Genomic DNA, 19366 nt, shown 5'->3' on the forward strand with positions numbered 1-19366 from the left:
ATTTTGTACTGTGAGCATTTGTTTAAAACAGGTAAAGTTTAAAATTTAGTTTAACAAGTATTTGATTTAATCTTTAACCGTTTATCAAAACTAGTGAAGTGTATCGTGCTTCCTAATCTTGAGTGGGTCAACTAAACTAATTTCCAATGACTTTGAAGGTCACCAGTGACCTTTTAAACCCAATAAATCCAGTGAATGTTTATGGAGAAATCAAGTTAACATTCATGAATATCAGACGTTTAGTTTATTGTACAGGGTTATATTCCACTTCATGTCAATATCACACATTTCAAAACTATACAGAAGTTATACAAAAATCCCCTAATCAGTACCACAGGGGTGCCTAGTTCTGGCTTGGGGCCTCAATGCTTCTACACCTTTAGGGTCTTTCCCGTTAAGTACAATTCAACCCACACTTGTCCCATCAGACGGCAGCCTTATGGATGGATCAGATGTTTTTTAGCAGGGTAGGATAGCACAAGTGTACAACGTGTCGTTTAGGCTTCCACCTTGGGCCGGCTGACCCTTGACCTCTTCAGCTGGAGGCTGCCTGCTTCCTGTGGAGCCAGCGCTGCTTCATCCGCTCCGCCTTGGCCTTGTGTTTGGGTGCTGAGGGACACATCGCCACGGTAACCAGACGTTTGTTACTGTCACGTCTACGTTCTGGATGACTGAATGCTTAAGCTCTGATTCATAATGGGGTGGGTTATCCTAATTTACAAATACATACAGTTTTCATACTTAAGTAAACCGACTAGTACACCACTAAAGATAGTTTATAGTGGTTTCAAACCACTGCCAACACGGTGGCGTTTAATACCAGGGTTTGGCCACAAGTGGTGCCGTTGTACACAAACCAGTGCCAACACGGTGGTGATTGTGTGCAATACCAGGCATTTGCCACAGGTGGTGCTGTTATACACATTTAGCCATTACTGTTTAGTTAACTCACCCCAATTCTTCCTCACAAACTCCACAGACGGCGCCTTCTTGGGCCCCTTGTTCTTGAGAGACAGGATCGCTTTATCTGCAGAACGACATCAGTTCAGACATCGGTCGAACAGAGAAGCTAACACAGCTAGCGGCCTAGCTAACATTGTAGCCGTCTCTGTAGAGGTCGTCCATGTTGGGGCGTCTCTTGTCAAGAGGCCGGCCGTTGTTGTAGCAACGCTCAAATTGAGACGGATCATTGTCCGAGGACTTCTGCCACAGAGTGTAGCTTGCATGACTACCAGTCTTTTCCCTTCAGGCCGTAGTACCAACAGTTTGAACTTTAAACTCCCCTCTCCATCACACGTCTGTGTGGACACACCCACCTCTGAAGTCACTTTAGGGTCGACGTTGAAACGGCACAAAAAAAGAGCGACACCGTATCGGCCCACTGGCCAAACGGATCACTGCAGCTCTCTGAATAGAGGCCACTTAATTCATCCCACAAACCAAACAAGTCATAAAGAACTTGTTACAAGAGCCAAAACGGCGGCGCAGCGTCTCCCTACTTGTGGACCTGCGGCTGCCCAGTCCATAGAGCCGGTCCTGGACGAAGCCCGCCGCCATGCGCTGCTGGGCTGCCGCTAGCGTTAGCTCGTTGACTAGCTTCACTGTGTAGCCCCCCTGCAGGCTGAGGGACAGAGGTCAAGATAACTGATGATTGGCGAACTAAGGAACACACAATTAAAAATAAATTAAAGGGACAATTCCGGTATTTTGAACATTGAGCCCCCTTTCTGGTTTGTCTAGGATGAAATAGAGATGTTAACATCCCTAAACCTTCGTTTTCAGAAATGTGAAACTCATCGAGTTAGTGGTGTTCGTTGATGTTTCTCACCGGAAACGGCAAGGGGGGTTGGTTGTAGTCTTTTGACTCAGTTCTCTGTATCAACAGTAGGGCTAGAACCGAGCGAATAGACTACAACCTCCCCCCCTTTCCGTTTCCGGTCTCTGTTTCATTTACATAATGCAGATTTACAAAATGCCAAATAAAACACGACAAACTATTTCGCTACGATACTTGATGAGAAACATCAACGAACACCACTAACCACTCGATGAGATTCACATTTCTGAAAAAGAAGGTTTAGGGTTTTAAGGACAGTTTCGTGAATGCCCATAGCCAGCCATTGTGAAGCAGGTTGAGGCGATTCGAAATTAGCCGAGAGAGGACCAATATTCAAATTATCGCTGTTAACTATTTCATCCAAGACAAACCAGAAAGGGGGCTCAATGTTCAAAATAGCAGAATTGTCCTTTAAATGAAATGAAGGAGTCCAATTTGACAGATTGTGCATATAAACACATATGCTTATTATTCCTTTATATTATAAAAGATAATATATAATAAGCAACTTTCGTAATTATAGATTAGGAAAAAAATGAAGTTCAAATCAAGTACCATGTAATTAATAGTTTGAGAAATCCATATTTACTTCCTAATTTTCCCAGATGCGTCAATCTCCTCCCCTGATCCAACTCCTTCGTCATCGCTCTCCTCCTCCTCAGACTCTTCTTCAGCTGGGAGGAAAGGTTAGAGTTACTCACAATCGGTATTAGTCATTCATCTGAGCACAACAGAAGTTTCATATAGTTAGACAGACTATGGCTTCCACCAAATAACGGACAAGACTTTAATAACTCATCTTGTAGTATTCCCTCTTAATGGTTAAAGAAGTTCAAATCATTTCCATTGAATTGGTTAAATTAAACCAGCATGTTGTGGTGTGAATTTATGATTAAAATGCAATCTGGCAGAATGGAAAGCGGTTACCTTCATCTTCATTTGGTTTCTTCTTCCTAAAAGATGATCAAAGTACGGTTACTTGAGATTCATTTGAGCCCAATTAATATACTTAATATAAATACTAGTCCCTTTATCATGACCACACCGCACTCTTACTGTGGAGGAGCTGCCTCGATTTCCTCCAAGACGTCATCAGGGAGGAGTCTTCTTTTCTGCAGACGGAGTAGGACGACATTGGTTTAATAAAATGTAGTTCATAACTGATACACAAGGCAAGGGATCTGGGGTGCGTTTCCCAAAAGTCAGGACGTTAGCATTTTGCCGACTTATAACTAGGCCCAGTTGTACTATGCAGTAGCCGAACTACGAGTGTTCCCCAAAAATCTCCAGCTAACCTAGCAATACGTAGCTGACCTCGTTGATTACCTGCGTACTTCAGCTAATACATAGTGAACAGATGTTTTCTGAAGGCGGAGTTCAGAGTTCCTCTGACCCTACAGGGTCCCTGTAGGGTCCCTAAGAGGCAGGTTGCTAAGGAAGTTAGCAACTATGCTTTTGGCAAATTAACCCCTGTACGTGATTCACAAGGGAGGGTCATAGGGTCAACTCCCCGTACACACCTTCTGCTCTTGGAACAGCACATGTCTCTTCCTCCGCTTCTCCTTCAGCTGTAATTTCTCCCTGTGGAAGAAGAGATGGACGTCACGAAGCTGCATTCCCAAAGACGATAGCACCCCACTGATACCTCAATGAAGGTGAGCCAGCATGCAGGTGTTCTGCCAATAAAATTGTGCTACCTAGTGGTTCGGCGCATGTCAAATATATTGACTCGTGGTTTAGTAGTGGTGTAAAATACACTCTACCCATGAAATCTCAAATTAAGACGTTATAATATAGTATCAAAATATGTTCCCCGTATACATCGAGTGAACATGGGGTGGGTAGTTGTGTAAAATAACGTGATTCTGCAGTGTGAGCATCGTTTGTTCGAGGCAATCGGGCGACAGTGGCTCAGGAGGTAGAGAGGGTCGGCTGGGAACATGGAGGTTGCTAGTTCGATCCACGGCTCCTCTTAGCCGAGTGTCCCTGAGCAAGGCACCTATCCCTAACTGCTCCTGAAGAGCTGACTGTTGCCTTACACCGTGTGTGATTGTGTGTATGAATCGTCGTAGTTCGCTTTGGATAAAAGCGTCTGAGAAATCCCCTAAATGTATGCAAATGCAATTGGTCTACAAGTAGGCTAACAAACATAAGGTCGCATTTTTTGACACGGTCCTTGATAGAGACTCTGACAAGGGAGAATACATCGGCAGTACCCAGGCCTCCCCCGGGTTGGTCTCCTCACCTCCGGGTCGACTCCACGGCGGCCGCCCTGCTCCGCTGCGCCGCCGCCCGGGACGCCTCCAGCGGCACCTCCTCCGGGGCCTCGTCCTCGCTGGTGTCCAGCGCCAGGCTGAACTCCTCCGACATGTTCAGGGGTTAGATTATGGCGATGCCTGAACGACTGTTTTGTTGTTGGTCCCACGCTGGCTGGCCAACGTGTTGGTGAGTGGAGGGCTCTACGTAATCACTCCGCGCCGCCCCGGTGTGGTCGCAGTACTTCCGGCGATGGAGGGGGCGGTCGTACGCCCCCTGGTGGCGGAGGTGGTGAACAACAGCCGCACATGTTTTAAAGATAACGGGACAGTATAAATAGATTACTCCCGTTCGGGGGAAGAGACGAATGTGGTGCAAATTCATAAACACAATTAAGAATAATGAAAATGAAATGGTTTCTTAAAAAAGCCTTGTTTCTTAGAAAAGCCTTTTTATATTTACATTGTGCAGCAATGTAGCAATTATGCATTATTATAAGGTAGATATTGCCGTATAATGTATGAAATGGACTCTATAAATTAGAGTCTATACATCGGGGTGAATTCTCGGTAACTATCTTTCGTTGTGTTCCGTGTGGTCGGAGGTTGATGGGCGCTCATAGGCTGCGGCTGGCGGGTGCGTGACTGCGCGTAACTGCGCATCTAACAAAAGACCGATTACCGTGGGACACACACACACACACACACACAAACACACACTGCTCTGTCTGCCGACAACAGACCGGCGCGTTTGGCTTTAAAACCGACTCTCCTGCATAAATGTTTTGGTTTGTGTGGATCTTCCTCACCGCTATGGCGGGCTCCGCGCTCGGCCACCCCACCATGGACGTCGCCCGCCCGACCAAGCGGACCCAGCCCTGCCTGGCCCCACTGCAGTGGGAGGGCCGGTCCGTGCAGTACAACCACAACACGGGCCGCAACACCCGTGCGGACATGTCCTACGACGCCAAGAACCAGAGGCTCCGGATCCTTCAGCAGCACAAGAAACACACCCCGTGTCAGAAGTGAGTGATTGACAGGCGGTGGTGCGCGTGCTAGGAGTTACCAGGCCGCAGTATGACTCGTGTTGCACGGCAACAACAATGCATCCATGTGACGATGCTGCGATAAACTGCTGGGTCATGTCAACGTAATTAAAGAGTTAAAGGTTCTGCAAGGAAAGGACCGGGAGATCAAACCTCGCGATAGGTCAACAAGACAGCTCATTTCAATATGTTACTCTTTGTTTGATTCATTATGTATACTATGTCTATAATAAGGCGTAATACACTACTATGTTAAGGGTGTAGTCAGGTGTCGCTCCGTGGTTCAACGCGTTTGAGAGCTGAAGGCTGTTTGTTGACGTCCTGTCCCGTTACTCACCCATCATAATAATAATAATAATAATACATTTAATTTAGAGGCGCCTTTCAAGACACCCAAGGTCACCTTACAGAGCATATAGTCATCATAAATCGTTTAAAAAACAAGACATTGTGGAAAAATAAATAAATAAATAAGTAAATATAATAAATAAAAAAACAAAAAACAAACAAACAATCAAAACAGTGATCAGTTAGACGTTGTGTGCGAGTTTGAACAGGTGAGTTTTGAGTTGTGACTTGACGGTTGTAATGGTGTCTGACTGTTTTATGTGTGGGGGGAGGGAGTTCCAGAGCCTGGGTGCTGAACAGCTGAATGATCATGTTGACATCACGGTCTTCATTACCATGTTACAATCATGTTTTATTATCTACACTGCCTGTAAGGAGGAAACATGCCAGGTGTTAGTTTCAGTTTCAGTGGCGGGCGTGTTTCTGCTCCTCGGTGGTCGGTGGAGCTGGATGGAGGTGGTTGGGGTTGTGAAAACACCACACCCTTCCCCAACCGGAACAACAGCACCGGGGCATCTGATTTCAAAAGCAGGGGCGGTGGCAAAAAAAAATATTTCTAAGATGCAATTTCCTGCATTCTAGTCCATTTTAGGGTGACCCGCTGGACATTGGCAAATCCTAAATCCCTTCTAATTCATAGCCTACATTTTCAGTTGCAGGGCCTGCTCAAGACAATACTATTTAATGGAAAGAAACAATAACCACTTAACTATTGACTTCTAGAGATTTTTATGTAAACTACAATGGCAAAATTGCGACTTATAAATTGGAGACTAGCTTTCAGTGGAATCATTCAAAGTAGGATTGCAGAGATGGTTTGTTTGTTTGCTTTTCTGTATTTTAGAAGTGGTATGCCCACGGGGGTATAGCACCAAATTCTGGGCACTATAATAAGTCCTGAAAAAAAAATAATAATTACTAGCAGGCAGCTATGATATAGCCATCTTGTAATGTCATGACGTCTGGGGCTAACTAGCTTATATACCATAGGTTATTATTTATCATTTAGCCTAATAACGGCTTTGTGTTAATTTAATAGCGTGCTTCAAATCAGTAGCCTACTGTTGCAATATTAGCCAACCGTACATTTTATTTATCCTATACCAAGGCCTTATCATTTGAAAGTGTAGCCTATTGTCTGCCCTTGCTTTGGGTTGTCTCTGTTCGTTTTAGCAACGATAAAGGAGGTAAGATTGTATTTATATTCATCATGACATTTAGTTAGTTCAACTATTTGAACAACAATCAAAAAATATAAAAAAATTAAATAAAATAATAATAATTGAAACTTCCCATGAGCCCCCCTCTGCCTTGGCCCCCCCCCCCCCCCCCCAAGCATACCCCCCTTACACCCCCAGGCCGTCGGCCCTGGGTGTGCTCACTGTGCTCACTGAGCCAACAATAGGCCCATGATTTTGTAGCAAAGTATTATCCTTGCTGTTGCATGTCTTTTCCACTAGATGGGAATGAAAATTCAAACGCTTAAAAAAGATCCGGGGTTTTTGAAGTGAGATACGGGGCTTGAGTCCCGGAAGCCATCCCCAAGCTCCGCGCCTGCTCCTACGCCTTTCTATTTATATTTCCGTGCCCTGATATATTCATGTCTTTTGTAATGTAGCTCCACATGCGTTTCTCCTCGTTCATAGTTTGCCTTTTGTGTGTTATTGAGTAAACGGTTTTAACTCTACAACATAAATGATATATTATATATATTATATATTATATACATGTATGTATATGTATATCTATACATATATAGATATACATATAGAGATATCATACATATATAATGTATATTTTGTGTTGTTTAGTTAAAACCGTTTACACAATATATATATATATACATATATATACAGTATATGCCCTATTACAGCTTGACTGATGCTTGATGGACTGTCTGATTGATGGGCTCTCTGACTGATGGAGTGTCAGACTGATGGAGTGTCAGATAGATGTCTGATTGATTGACGGGCTGTCTGATTGACGGGCTGTCTGATTGATTGATGTCTGATTGATGGACTGTCTGAATGATGGACTGTCTGATTAATTGATGTCCGCAGGTATTTCGAGTTCATCTTCCTGTTCCAGAGCGGTCTGATGTTCCAGATTGAGACTAAGACCCAGCAGTGCTCCAAGACCACCCTGACGGGGCCCTGGGACCCCTACGACATCCCCTCCAACTCCACCTTCGAGGACCAGTACTTCATCGGGGGGCCGGGCGACGTCCTGGAGGTGCAGGAATGGTCAGACAGGAAGCCTGCGCGCAAACGTAAGGCTGCTATTGGTCGAGTAATGTTCCGGCGTGGAGTAGCAGGCGTAGCTACGCCGCAGGTTCGCTACGTCCGATATAGGTCCTAGAGACTGCTGCCGCCACGACCCTCTGTCTAAACATGTCAGCTACACCCTGGGGCGGGAGAGGCTCCGCCCTCCTGCTTCGTCGTTTGGGGTTGGAGCTTGTGATGAGCGATGCAGTTCAGACATTTTGTAAGCTGTCAGCTCTCTCCCCCCTCTTCTGCCAGAACGCCCTGAGAAAACTAGATAGCCTGTCTGTCTAACCCATCTACCTGTCTGTCTATCCGAGTGCAATGGGTGCCATAGTTGACATACAGCTAAATACATGCACATCATATTAAATTGGTGATGTGGTGCTGGCCGGTTAACCATGAGGAGAGTCCAGGCATCCAGTCCAGTCACCGCAACACGCTAGAACAGACAGAATAGTGAATTAGAACGGAAAAGTACATAGTGGGAATGTATACTGTATTAACAAAAGCACAAACAAACAAACAAAAGCATAAACAAACACACAGTGGTCTTCACATCGCATCTGTGTCGTTTTCACACTCCTATGTTCCAAATGCACGATTGTAGAGGTGCGTTTTGAGCTTTCCTTTGAATAGCTCCACAGAGTCAGCTGCCCTGATCACTGGTGGCAGCCTGTACCATACGAAGGGGGCTCGATAGGCAAACCCTCTCTGTCCAGACGATTTCTTGTTAACCTTCGGCAACCTGTCCACCTGTCTGTCTACCTATGTGTCTACCTGTCTGTCTTACCTGTCTACCTGTGTGTCTCACCTGTGTGTCTACCTGTATGTCTAACCCGTCCACCTGTGTGTCTACCTGTCTGTCTACCTGTCTATCTAACCCGTCTACCTGTGTGTCTCACCTGTGTGTCTACCTGTCTGTCTAACCCGTCCACCTGTGTGTCTACCTGTCTATCTAACCCGTCTACCTGTGTGTCTCACCTGTGTGTCTACCTGTCTGTCTAACCCGTCCAACTGTGTGTCTACCTGTCTGTCTACCTGTCTATCTAACCCGTCTACCTGTGTGTCTCGCTTGCGTGTCTACCTGTCTGTCTAACCATTCTACCTGTCTGTCTACCTGTCTGTCTAACCGGTCTACCTGTCTGTCTCCCCTCCCCCTGTGTGTCTCTCCCCAGACGAGGCGTGGGTGGGGGTCTACACCCTGAAGGACTGCTACCCGGTGCAGGAGACCTACACCCTGAACAGCAGCGTCAGCACCTCCACCCGCTTCTTCGACCTCCAGCTGGGCATCAGCGACCCCAGCGTCTTCGTCCCGCCCCCAACCTGTCAATCAGCCAGCCCTCATAGACTGGAGGAGGAGGGCTGCTGAGACCGGGTCCCGCCCCCCACCTGTCAATCAGCCAGCCCTCATATACAGGAGGAGCAAGGCTGCTGAGATCGGGTCCCGCCCCCCACCTGTCAATCAGCCAGCCCTCATAGACTGGAGGAGCAAGGCTGCTGAGACCGGCAGACATTTTGTTCTGATTAAAGCTATTGGTTATTAATGTGAAACATTTAGTATAACGGAGCAAGATTGATTGAATATTGCCGTGAAAGATTGATTATTAATGAGAAACATGGATTATTGGTGAGTAAACTTGATTACTACTGAGAAAGATTAAGAGTCAAAATGAGTTTTAACTGTAATAAACGTAGTTAGTCTATGTTCCAACCTGTTTATCTCCTGCTGCGTTTCTGTCACCCAGGGGGGGTTGGGGCTGTTCAGCTTCACCGAGAGGAAAACGCCAGAGCTCTGTCACGGGGACGCTCAGGGGAAGTGAGGCACAGACGGGTCGGTTTGGACCGGTTCTCAGTGGAGGAGGATAGGTGGGAGAACTGGTTGCTCCAATGAGATGGGGAAATGGGGCTTCACAGCAGAAGTGGAGAGCAGTATTAGGAACTGAAAGATTAAGAAACTACACCACAGAGATAACAAAGGGATTATTTAGTCTATTACGCGTGCACTTATAAATACAGGCCTGCTGCTTCCTATAGCAACGCTTTGTTTACTCGCGTCTAGAATTGTCCTCATTTAAGTTCTTATTTAAGTTGATTTTAAATACCAGGCTGAACAACACAGTTTAGGTTAGCAGGGGGAGAACGTTTGTGATTCAGTCGTGACAATCGAAGCCATAATAACAAAGTAGTCCAATATATTACCTCTTGATTTGCATAATTCTGACTACGGAATTTTGATGCCAACTGACTGTTTCTGTGACGTTTCTGAAATTATTAGCCTTAAGCTTTACTGTTCAATAAAAGTGATTAATTAACAAGTGTAACCTTTTTTCGCCTCATATCTACACAATTAAAGTCATTTTTATATTGAGCCTAGCTGAAATAGGAAAGAGAAAAATATAGTAGTTATGTGTTGTTTATTGTTATTCATGCGCATTGCCATACAATCGGAGTATTGTGCAAGAGCCACCTCACTGCAGCATCACGCCTGAGGTTATTGCGCTAGAACGACTACATCTTCCATGATGCCCAATGCCGTCAGCGCTGCCTGAGCGTGTTGTATTGCGTCAGAACGACTACAACTCCCATGATGCCCCGCTTCGTCAGCGCCGCCCCCTGGTCAGCACAGCGGATGACTTGCCGCTTTCGCTTGTTTTCTACGGTGAGTGTTTGTGTGTTGGAGTCCCAAAGCGAGCGTCGACACGGTGTCCGCGGGTTATTGAACACAACAAGGACCCATTGAGACCGACCTGGCGCACCAACCTGAAGGTAGGAGTGCTTTAGGAGGGGTTTATGCTCCGTGGTGCTGCATGATGCCGACATACGTCTGATCCATGTCGCCGCTGTCATGACATGAAGACACTGAACCAGAATCCGCCGACGCATGTATCAAGGATGATGTGACCTCGATAATATCAGTATTAGTGTTATTAATACATTCACAGCGCGTTGTGGTTCCCTTCCGTTGTGATTAGTGATGCTCCCCTTTAGACAGCAGGCTGGTAGGCTGCGTTCTGGCATCCATGACATCATTGGTGCATTGATGTGTGTGTGTGTGTGTGTGTGTGTGTGTGTGTGTGTGTGTGTGTGTGTGTGTGTGTGTGTGTGTGTGTCTTTCTTTCTTTCTTTCTTCCGGAGCCCCTCAGTCTGATGACCCCCCCCCCCCCCCCATCTGCTCCCTAACGAATCATGGGAGCTCTTAGTGACCTGTGTGGTAGTGAACACATACAGCGGCCCAAAGCTTTCACCCTGAAACGCAGGAAACCAACAACAGGTTTCACATCATACAGTGACGTCATATCCCTAGCCAGCTGAAGCCCAAAAGGTTGGATCCCTAACGTCCGCAGTATACCTGTAGGCATCCTAGATCAAGATGATCCCTATCCGCTACCTGCTCCTTAATGACCTGTCTCTGTACTGTCTAACCCCTACCTGCTCCTTAATGACCTGTCTCTGTTCTGTCTAACTCCTACCTGCTCCTTAATGACCTGTCTCTGTACTGTCTAACCCCTATCTGCTCCTTAATGACCTGTCTCTACTGTCTAACCCCTACCTGCTCCTTAATGACCTGTCTCTGTACTGTCTAACCCCTACCTGCTCCTTAATGACCTGTATCTTGATTCACTTTGTATAGACGTGACGTGACTGAAAGATTATTAGTGAATCTAAATCTGCAGAGTCAGTTTCTTCTTCGGGGCATGTGTCAGATTTGGGATGAGGCTGTTGCTGAACCAACTGGTTCCTCTTTATTGAATATTAAACGTGTGTTTATGTGTACTCTGGAACTAGAGGAGGCTGGGCAGAGGGGATGTGTCTCTGTAACAGTGAGGCAGCCTTTATGACTACAGAGTCACACACTGCTCTTTATTGACGTACCTCCAGGATGTTGGTTATGGCACAGGAAACCATACAAAGAACTGTTGATTATAGTTTGTCATATTGTTGCTCTGTCTTTGTGTCTCACCGTCGGTTTGTCTCTTGCTTGCTCTTGCCAGGAGTAAACCTTGTCTATCTGGTTAATGGTTAGTCTTATATGGAGTCTTTTAAAGTTATATCCAGGAACCTGTTTTTATATGATACTGTATCAAAAAATGGTCCTGTAAAAGAGTTCCACTTCCTCCTCCGCCTCCTCCTCGGAGACAGTTGGATCCTCCTCATTTCTCCTCCTCCTCCTCCTCCTAGACTGTTTTCAGTTGGATCCTCCTCCTCCTCCTCCTCCTCCTCCTAGACTGTTTTCAGTTGGATCCTCCTCCTCCTCCTCCTCCTCCTAGACTGTTTTCAGTTGGATCCTCCTCCTCCTCCTCCTCCTAGACTGTTTTCAGTTGGATCCTCCTCCTCCTCCTCCTCCTAGACTGTTTTCAGTTGGATCCTCCTCCTCCTCCTCCTCCTAGACTGTTTTCAGTTGGATCCTCCTCCTCCTAGACTGTTTTCAGTTGGATCCTCCTCCTCCTCCTCCTCCTCCTAGACTGTTTTCAGTTGGATCCTCCTCACTTCTCTCCTCCTCCTCCAGTCTCGTGGTTCTCCTCTTGTGTTTCACCACGGGGCCTCACCTACATCTCCTCTGTGCGAGCTGAAGCCCTCACCCCAGCCTGTCCGGCCCCGCTGTGAAGCCACCCAGTTAGCTTGGTGCCGACGGTCCGAACACTGCCTTGCTCCCTTGAGGGGGCGGGGCCAAATCTATTTTATGAGTAAAGTGAACAAGCGACTTTCCCTGTTCATGCTGTCATGTTGCTACAGCTTTGTCGCTCGCTTTTTCCGCTTTAATATATATTATATCTAGCTTTATATTCACGTCTCTTTCTCTGTTCTTTCTTCAAGAGGCAGTGATGATGTCATCACCGTGGTGATGAGTCGCGGGGATGAGTCCGGACAACAAGTTCCCTTAAAAGGTTGTGGGCGTCTCCTAAGAAAACTGGGCGGATACAACGACGACCAATAGCCAATGAGACCGGTCCGCGTTCCACTTTGGGAACCCACTGAATATTGAGCAGCAGGGGGCAGAGCCGACCCTGGACAGGGGGCGTGGCCAGACATGGATAGCCGGTGCAGCAGCAGTGCTGATTCGCGGCTGAACGGCCGGGGGGCGGGGTCTCTGAACGCCAGGCTGGAGTCGTACGAGGCCGGGGAGAAGACGTGCATCTCGGCTGTGAGGAGGACCTTCTGCCTCTTCGTGACCTTTGACCTGCTCTTCATCTCCCTGCTCTGGATCATAGAGCTCAATGTGAGACCATGTTTTTGTTCCAGGGTCAGAACTCAAATGTTTTGGATTTCTGAGCCCAAACTGAAAAAAAATTGAAAAACTCTTAACAGTTAAACAATAATAAACTTTTTTATTTCTTATAATTATAATAAACAATTATAATTATTATATAATGTAACACAAAAGGCTTCTCCTTGATTCCTTATGAATCTGAGCTATTTAAACAACACCGGAAGTAAACATCTTGCAGGTTCATAGGACATGGTTAATGGGACGTGGTTTATGGGGACATGGTTTAGGTGGACATGGTTTAGGTGGACATGGTTTATGGGGACATGGTTAATGGTGACATGGTTTAGGTGGACATGGTTTATGGGGACATTGTTTATGGGGCCATGGTTTACGGGGACATGGCGACGTGGTTTATGTTGACATGGTTTATGGGACATGGTTTATGTTGACATGGTTTATGGGGACATGACGACATGGTTTATGTCGACCATGGTTTTGGAGACGTGTTTTAAGGAGCCATGGTTCATGGTAAACTTGGTTTTCTGTGTGCACCAGGTGAACGGTGGGATCGCGAAGCAGCTCAACATCGAGGTCCTCCACTATGATTATCACGCCTCCTTCTTCGACATATATGTGAGTTTGCTTTCCTACGTATCTTAAACGTGTAAATATCTTTATTTTAAATTGACTTTGATCTCACTGTGAATCTCTTTTCTTTGCTCTCCGTCACCACCCCTCCTTCCCTTGCTCCCTCTCCTAGCTCCTTGCCGTCTTCCGGTTTGCGTCGCTCATCCTGGCCTACGCGGTGTGCCGGCTGAACCACTGGTGGGCCATCGCTGTGAGTACAGGCTGTCAAAATGTTAAGAATTGACAATATAAATAATCAAATCCTCTCGGTGTGTTTAACAGCAATTGATCAACCAGATGTTGAATAAGCAGAACACCACCGTAGAAACTACGGCTCGGGGTTCTTTTTACCCCCTGCAGCCCTCACCTTAACCAAACTGTATTATTACATCTCAAGTCTTTAGCAGTCGTCTTCGTCCAAGCGCCTTTGATTTATTGCAAGATACATCATACATCATGACGTCATATGATCAATAATTCCCCTGATGTGAGCTGCATGTGTGGAAGGGGAACTCTTCATAATCCTCTATTTAGGCCGTGTACTGGCCGACATGTGATGTTCACCACCACGTGGGTATTGTTACACCATGAGAATTCAATAACAGCCATTCATTTCTTTTAGCCCAACAAAAAAAAGCAAGGCTTTTCATTTTCTTCCCAAGTTCAGTTGTGGTGCTCAAAGTGCTTCAGACCACCACTGAACGTTTCAGAAGATCAAAAGACTTGAATGAAACATCGACCTGATTGTTATTGACATGTCATTTTGAGGATTGTAAAGATGTGGTAGAAAGAAATAAGAAATCTAAACTAAACTCCAGTACATTGATTAAAAACACCCAATTGTTTCTAGTCTCAATCTTGCTGTCATAAAGTCCTCTTGACGTTTTTAGGACACTTCCATGTGTCACTTTTAACCCTGATCCAAACACTACTGCCCCCATTCCTCATACAATGAGGAGTGACAACAATTCAATGATATGTACCTTTCATAACTGTATGTTTTCATTATATGAAGTACTGTAAGTATCAACAAACTAAACATACAACAAGAAGTGCTTGTTATTTATTTAACAATTATTTAACTCTAATAATAACTCGTCATCCACGTTAACCTCAATAAATACCATTCACTGCATAACTTTTATTAGGTTTATCTCTGTTCTGGTTGTAACTGCCTGTTCCCTCCGGGCTCGTGTGTGTACAGGCTGGTTTCACTCAGATGTGTACAGACTGCTTTCACTCAGATGTTAACAGGCTTGTTTCACTCAGATGTTTACAGGCTGGTTTCACTCAGATGTTTACAAGCTGGTTTCACTCAGATGTGTACAGGCTTGTTTCACTCAGATGTTTACAGGCTAGTTTCACTCGGATGTTTACAGGCTGTTTTCACTCAGAGTTTTACAGGCTGTCACTCAGATGTTTACCGGCTGGTGTCCCTCAGATGTTTATCGGCTGGTGTCACTCAGATGTTTACCGGCTGGGTTTCACTCAGATGTTTACCGGCTGGTGTCACTCAGATGTGTACAGGCTGGTTTCACTCAGATGTGTACAGGCTGGTTTCATATGGATGTTTACAGGCTGGTTTCATATAGATGTTTACAGGCTGGATTCACTTAAATGTGTACAGGCTGGTGTCACTCAGATGTGTACAGGCTGGTTTCACTCAGATGTTTACTGGCTGGTGTCCCAGCTAGGAACCTGAATGTCTGGTTCTGTCAGAGGTCTTTGTCTGTAATGATAATCAAGCCATTATCCAGCGTTCTGGTGTTGTTTCCCCTTTATATTCAGAGACATGCATGTTTCTCCCATGTCTGTTTGATAAGAAAACACAACATTTACGTAATATTTTATCCAATTGCTTTATTTACATAAAGGGGCAGGGCCGGCTGTGTCCAAAACTTCAAAATAAGAGTACTAGTGTGGTCTTACATAGAGGTAAAGCAAGGGGTGTCAGTAGTGTTTGTGACCTGTGGTGTCTCCTCAGGTCACCACCGCCGTCTGCAGCGCCTTCCTGATCATCAAGGTGATCCTGTCAAAGGTAGTGTGTGTGTGTGTGTGTGTGTACTTTTTCACAAGCAAACAAATGAGTCTGATGCTAGTGGATGTATGTGGACTTCTGTGTATAATTAGTATGAGTGTTTAAGTTGATGAGCCTCCCCCCAGCTTCTGTCCCAGGGGGCCTTCGGGTACCTCCTGCCCATCTCCTCCTTCATCCTGGCCTGGCTCCAGACCTGGCTGCTGGACTTCAAGGTCCTGCCCCAGGAGGCCCAGGACCGCCTCCGTGAGTACATATACATAGTACTACACACCATATGCATAGTACTGCTGCATACACCATATACATAGTACTGCTGCATACACCATATATATAGTACCGCTACATACACCATATAATATAGTACTGCTACACACACCATATATATAGTACTGCTACACACACCATATATATAGTACTATACTGTAGTACTATATATATATAAAGTGTATCTAGCAGGACTCACAGAGGCGGTCCCATTGCTGGTAACTATGGATCGACCGATATGGATTTTTTTTTAGGGCCGATACCGATTTTTTTTCATCAGCCTTAGCCGATAACCGATACGATTTTCTTGAGCCGATATTTGGAGCCGATAATATACCCTGGAAATCCAGAGTTCTCGAGGGAGCACAATTTGAATTTGCTCAGCGAGTCACTCTGGGAACGAGCAATATGCTATATACAATATACTATAATATACGAGCTAATTACAAGCGCTCCCCAGGTGATAAGGAACAGCCTCAACCACCTTCCTAACCTCTTAAGGAACTTCAATCAATCGATTAACATCTGGTTAACAAAGGCTTTTGGTTTATTGGGGGCCCACTGCCCTAAAGGATCCGATCTAAGTGTATAAAAACTCCTGACTTTAGTCACTCAGCGGACTTCTCCTTGCGGACCTTTAGAGAATGAAGTAAGACGCAGGGAGAACTCCCATCTGAGGCCTCAGATTATTTTAATATATGCCTGTTTTTATTATTTGTTGATGCATATTGAGATGTATCTTTGTTCGTACTATTATTACAAATATATGTGACCAGCAACTGCCTACAAGTATTGTGAGCTATTAGCATCTAAAGATCTCATCTGTCTTAGACGCAATATCTGACAGAGAAATTGCCACGACACTAAATACACCATATATAAAGTACTGCTACATACACCATATATATAGTACTGCCACATTCACCATATATATAGTACTGCCACATACACCATATATATAGTACTGCTACATACCCGATATATATAGTACTGCTGCATACACGATATATATAGTACTGCTACATACACCATATATATAGTACTGCTACATACACCATATATATAGTACTGCTACATACACCATATATATTACTGCTACATTCAGGATATATATAGTACTGCTAGTTACACCATATATATAGTAGTGCTAAGTACGGGTTACCATTAACAGGACTACCTCCGAGTGTACTAGTACTACGACGGTACTAGTACTGCTAGTACTACTAGTATAGGTTACCAGTAGTGATCCACCGATATTATCGGCCGATATTTGCGTTTTTTACGTGTATCGGTATCGGACAATATTTTTTTCAGTATCAGCCGATTCTTTTTATTTATTTATTATTTTGGGCATAATTTACAGACAGTTCAATAAATTTTCATTTTTTTAAATTGAGACATTGTAATTAGCTCGTATATTATAGTATATTGTATATAGTATATTGCTCGTTCCCAGAGTGACTCGCTGAGCAAATTCAAATTGTGCTCCCTCGAGAACTCTGGATTTCCAGGGTATATTATCGGCTCCAAATATCGGCTCAAGAAAATCGTATCGGTTATCGGCTAAGGCTGATGAAAAAAAATCGGTACCGGTATTGGCCCTACAAAAAATCCATATCGGTCGATCCATAGTTACCAGCAATGGGACCGCCTCTGTGAGTCCTGCTAGATAAACTTTATATATATAGTACTACAGTATAGTACTACTAATTATAGTACTACAGTACTGCTAGTACTACAGTGGCACTAGAACTGCTATAGTACTACAGTACTGCTGTAGTACTAAAGCAGTTCTAGTACAGTAGTGCAGTACTACTAGTATAGGTTACCAGTAACATATGGATAACACTTTCTCTCTGTCTGTGTCTGTCTGTCTCTCTCTCTCTCTGTGTCTCTCTCTCTGTCTGTCTCTCTCTCTGTGTGTCTCTCTCTCAGGGTTTTTGTCGATCATGGATGCTGTAGACCGAGCCCCCCTCCTTCCGTCTGAGGGACAGTTCTACTCCCCTCCCGAGTCCCTAGCAGGTTAGCATCTTGGCTACTACAAGCGTACCAAGCCTGTACACCAGTTGTTAGCTTGGTTTGAGCTAGGTGTTTACTTCTACTTTTCAGACTCGGACGAGGAGCTGGCGGCTAAAGTAGACCCAGAGAAAGAGCTTGTCTAACAGGTGAGTGGAACAGAATTGGATGCTAGTGGATGGACTGATGCTAATGCTAGTGGATGGACTGACGCTAATGCTAGTGGACGTACTGATGCTAATGCTAGTGGATGGACTGACGCTAATGCTAGTGGACGTACTGATGCTAATGCTAGTGGACGTACTGATGCTAATGCTAGTGGACGTACTGATGCTAATGCTAGTGGACGTACTGATGCTAATGCTAGTGGGTGTACTGATGCTAATGCTAGTGGGTGTACTGATGCTAATGCTAGTGGACGTACTGATGCTAATGCTAGTGGATGTACTGATGCTTATTAATTATTACATTTTGTTTCCGATCCCTAACCTTGATATCTTGTTGTTCCCTGAAGAACGCCGACTGCCACCAAACATGGAGGACTTCATCTGCGTTCAAACTACTTCCTACGGGGACAAGAAAGGTTGCGATGGCGTCGGGACCTGGGGGAGGAGCCAGCCTTAAATCATCGGGTCAAGTGACCTCCGTCGGTCATTTTATTATCTACACGTCTGGACTCTGCTCATGTGATTTTGACGTGGCTCGGACCGTCACATCGTGTACGTCTGCTAAGGGTTAAGCTACGAGCTCAAGGATGTTTATGTTCCAGTCTTGACTCAACCCGTATCCATAGAGACGTCATCCTAACACGCGTGGTACTTCCCGATGTTCACAACGTCTTCACTACTGTTTGCTCTATTTTTGCAATGTTTGCTTTTGCTCTCCTTCATTTCCTGTTGGGATGGAGCGGCTCTAGGGGCTGATCCTGGTATGTATGAAGTATGTTGTTCTCACTTTGTCAAAGACACTTTAACTGATCCACTGCAGACTATAGCCTTGCTTGAAAAATGTATAGTATTCCAATATTTCCTGTAGTTATGTGTGTAGATGTAAGAGGAGAAGGGTGTAAGAAGTGTGACTTCAGTGGGTCAGACTTTCTTAGCAGAGATGAGAACGTTGCTTGATCGAGTGTCGGGAGGCGACGAGCGTCCCCATGTACAGCATGTCAGAACCTTCTGTCGGTTTTTTATTATGAAGCTTGTGATGAAATAAAATCATTAAAATGCAATTAATTCTGCTGCAGACTCTTTTCAGGTCTTTGGTTGAGGTTAAGGTAAGGAGTTCGTATGGGTTGGGTTTCAGGGTTAGTTTTTATTTATTGGAGTCTTTGATTTGGTTGTAGGGTATTTTGGTTCTAAGGATTTTGATTTGGTTGTAGGGTGTTTTGGTTCTAAGGATTTTGATTTGGTTGTAGGGTGTTTTGGTTCTAAGGATTTTGATTTGGTTGTGGGGTGTTTTGGTT

At 45.0% G+C, this 19366-nt stretch overlaps 3 protein-coding genes across 4 annotated transcripts; 2 read left to right on the forward strand and 1 right to left on the reverse strand.

Moving 5' to 3' along the window:
- Nucleotides 1–225: 225 nt before the first annotated feature.
- nol7 (nucleolar protein 7) lies at nt 226–4371 on the reverse strand. Its single transcript, XM_060058686.1, has 8 exons — nt 4083–4371; nt 3358–3418; nt 2894–2949; nt 2765–2790; nt 2427–2511; nt 1500–1621; nt 953–1027; nt 226–609 (listed from the first exon to the last, which is right to left on the reverse strand). Exons 1-8 carry the CDS (start codon nt 4205–4207, stop codon nt 536–538), a joined length of 624 nt encoding a protein of 207 aa, XP_059914669.1. The 5' UTR covers nt 4208–4371; the 3' UTR covers nt 226–535.
- Nucleotides 4372–4522: 151 nt separating this feature from the next.
- epdr1 (ependymin related 1) lies at nt 4523–10071 on the forward strand. The gene is made up of 3 exons (XM_060058688.1): nt 4523–5117; nt 7547–7755; nt 8926–10071. Exons 1-3 carry the CDS (start codon nt 4873–4875, stop codon nt 9117–9119), a joined length of 648 nt encoding a protein of 215 aa, XP_059914671.1. The 5' UTR covers nt 4523–4872; the 3' UTR covers nt 9120–10071.
- A 218-nt stretch (nt 10072–10289) lies between these two features.
- stard3nl (STARD3 N-terminal like) lies at nt 10290–19132 on the forward strand. Of its 2 annotated transcripts, none has more exons than XM_060058685.1 (9): nt 10290–10409; nt 12566–12968; nt 13515–13592; nt 13720–13797; nt 15571–15624; nt 15750–15867; nt 17824–17910; nt 17998–18053; nt 18419–19132. In XM_060058685.1, the coding sequence occupies exons 2-8, from the start codon at nt 12780–12782 to the stop codon at nt 18048–18050; spliced, it is 657 nt and encodes a 218-aa protein (XP_059914668.1). In that variant the 5' UTR covers nt 10290–10409; nt 12566–12779; the 3' UTR covers nt 18051–18053; nt 18419–19132. The 2 variants fall into 2 exon arrangements, with proteins under 2 accessions (XP_059914668.1, XP_059914667.1); XM_060058684.1 differs by having other exon boundaries at nt 10346–10516.
- Nucleotides 19133–19366: the final 234 nt, after the last annotated feature.

The sequence above is a fragment of the Gadus macrocephalus genome, chromosome 8, assembly GCF_031168955.1.
Source record: "Gadus macrocephalus chromosome 8, ASM3116895v1".
Taxonomy (NCBI): Eukaryota; Metazoa; Chordata; class Actinopteri; order Gadiformes; family Gadidae; genus Gadus; species Gadus macrocephalus.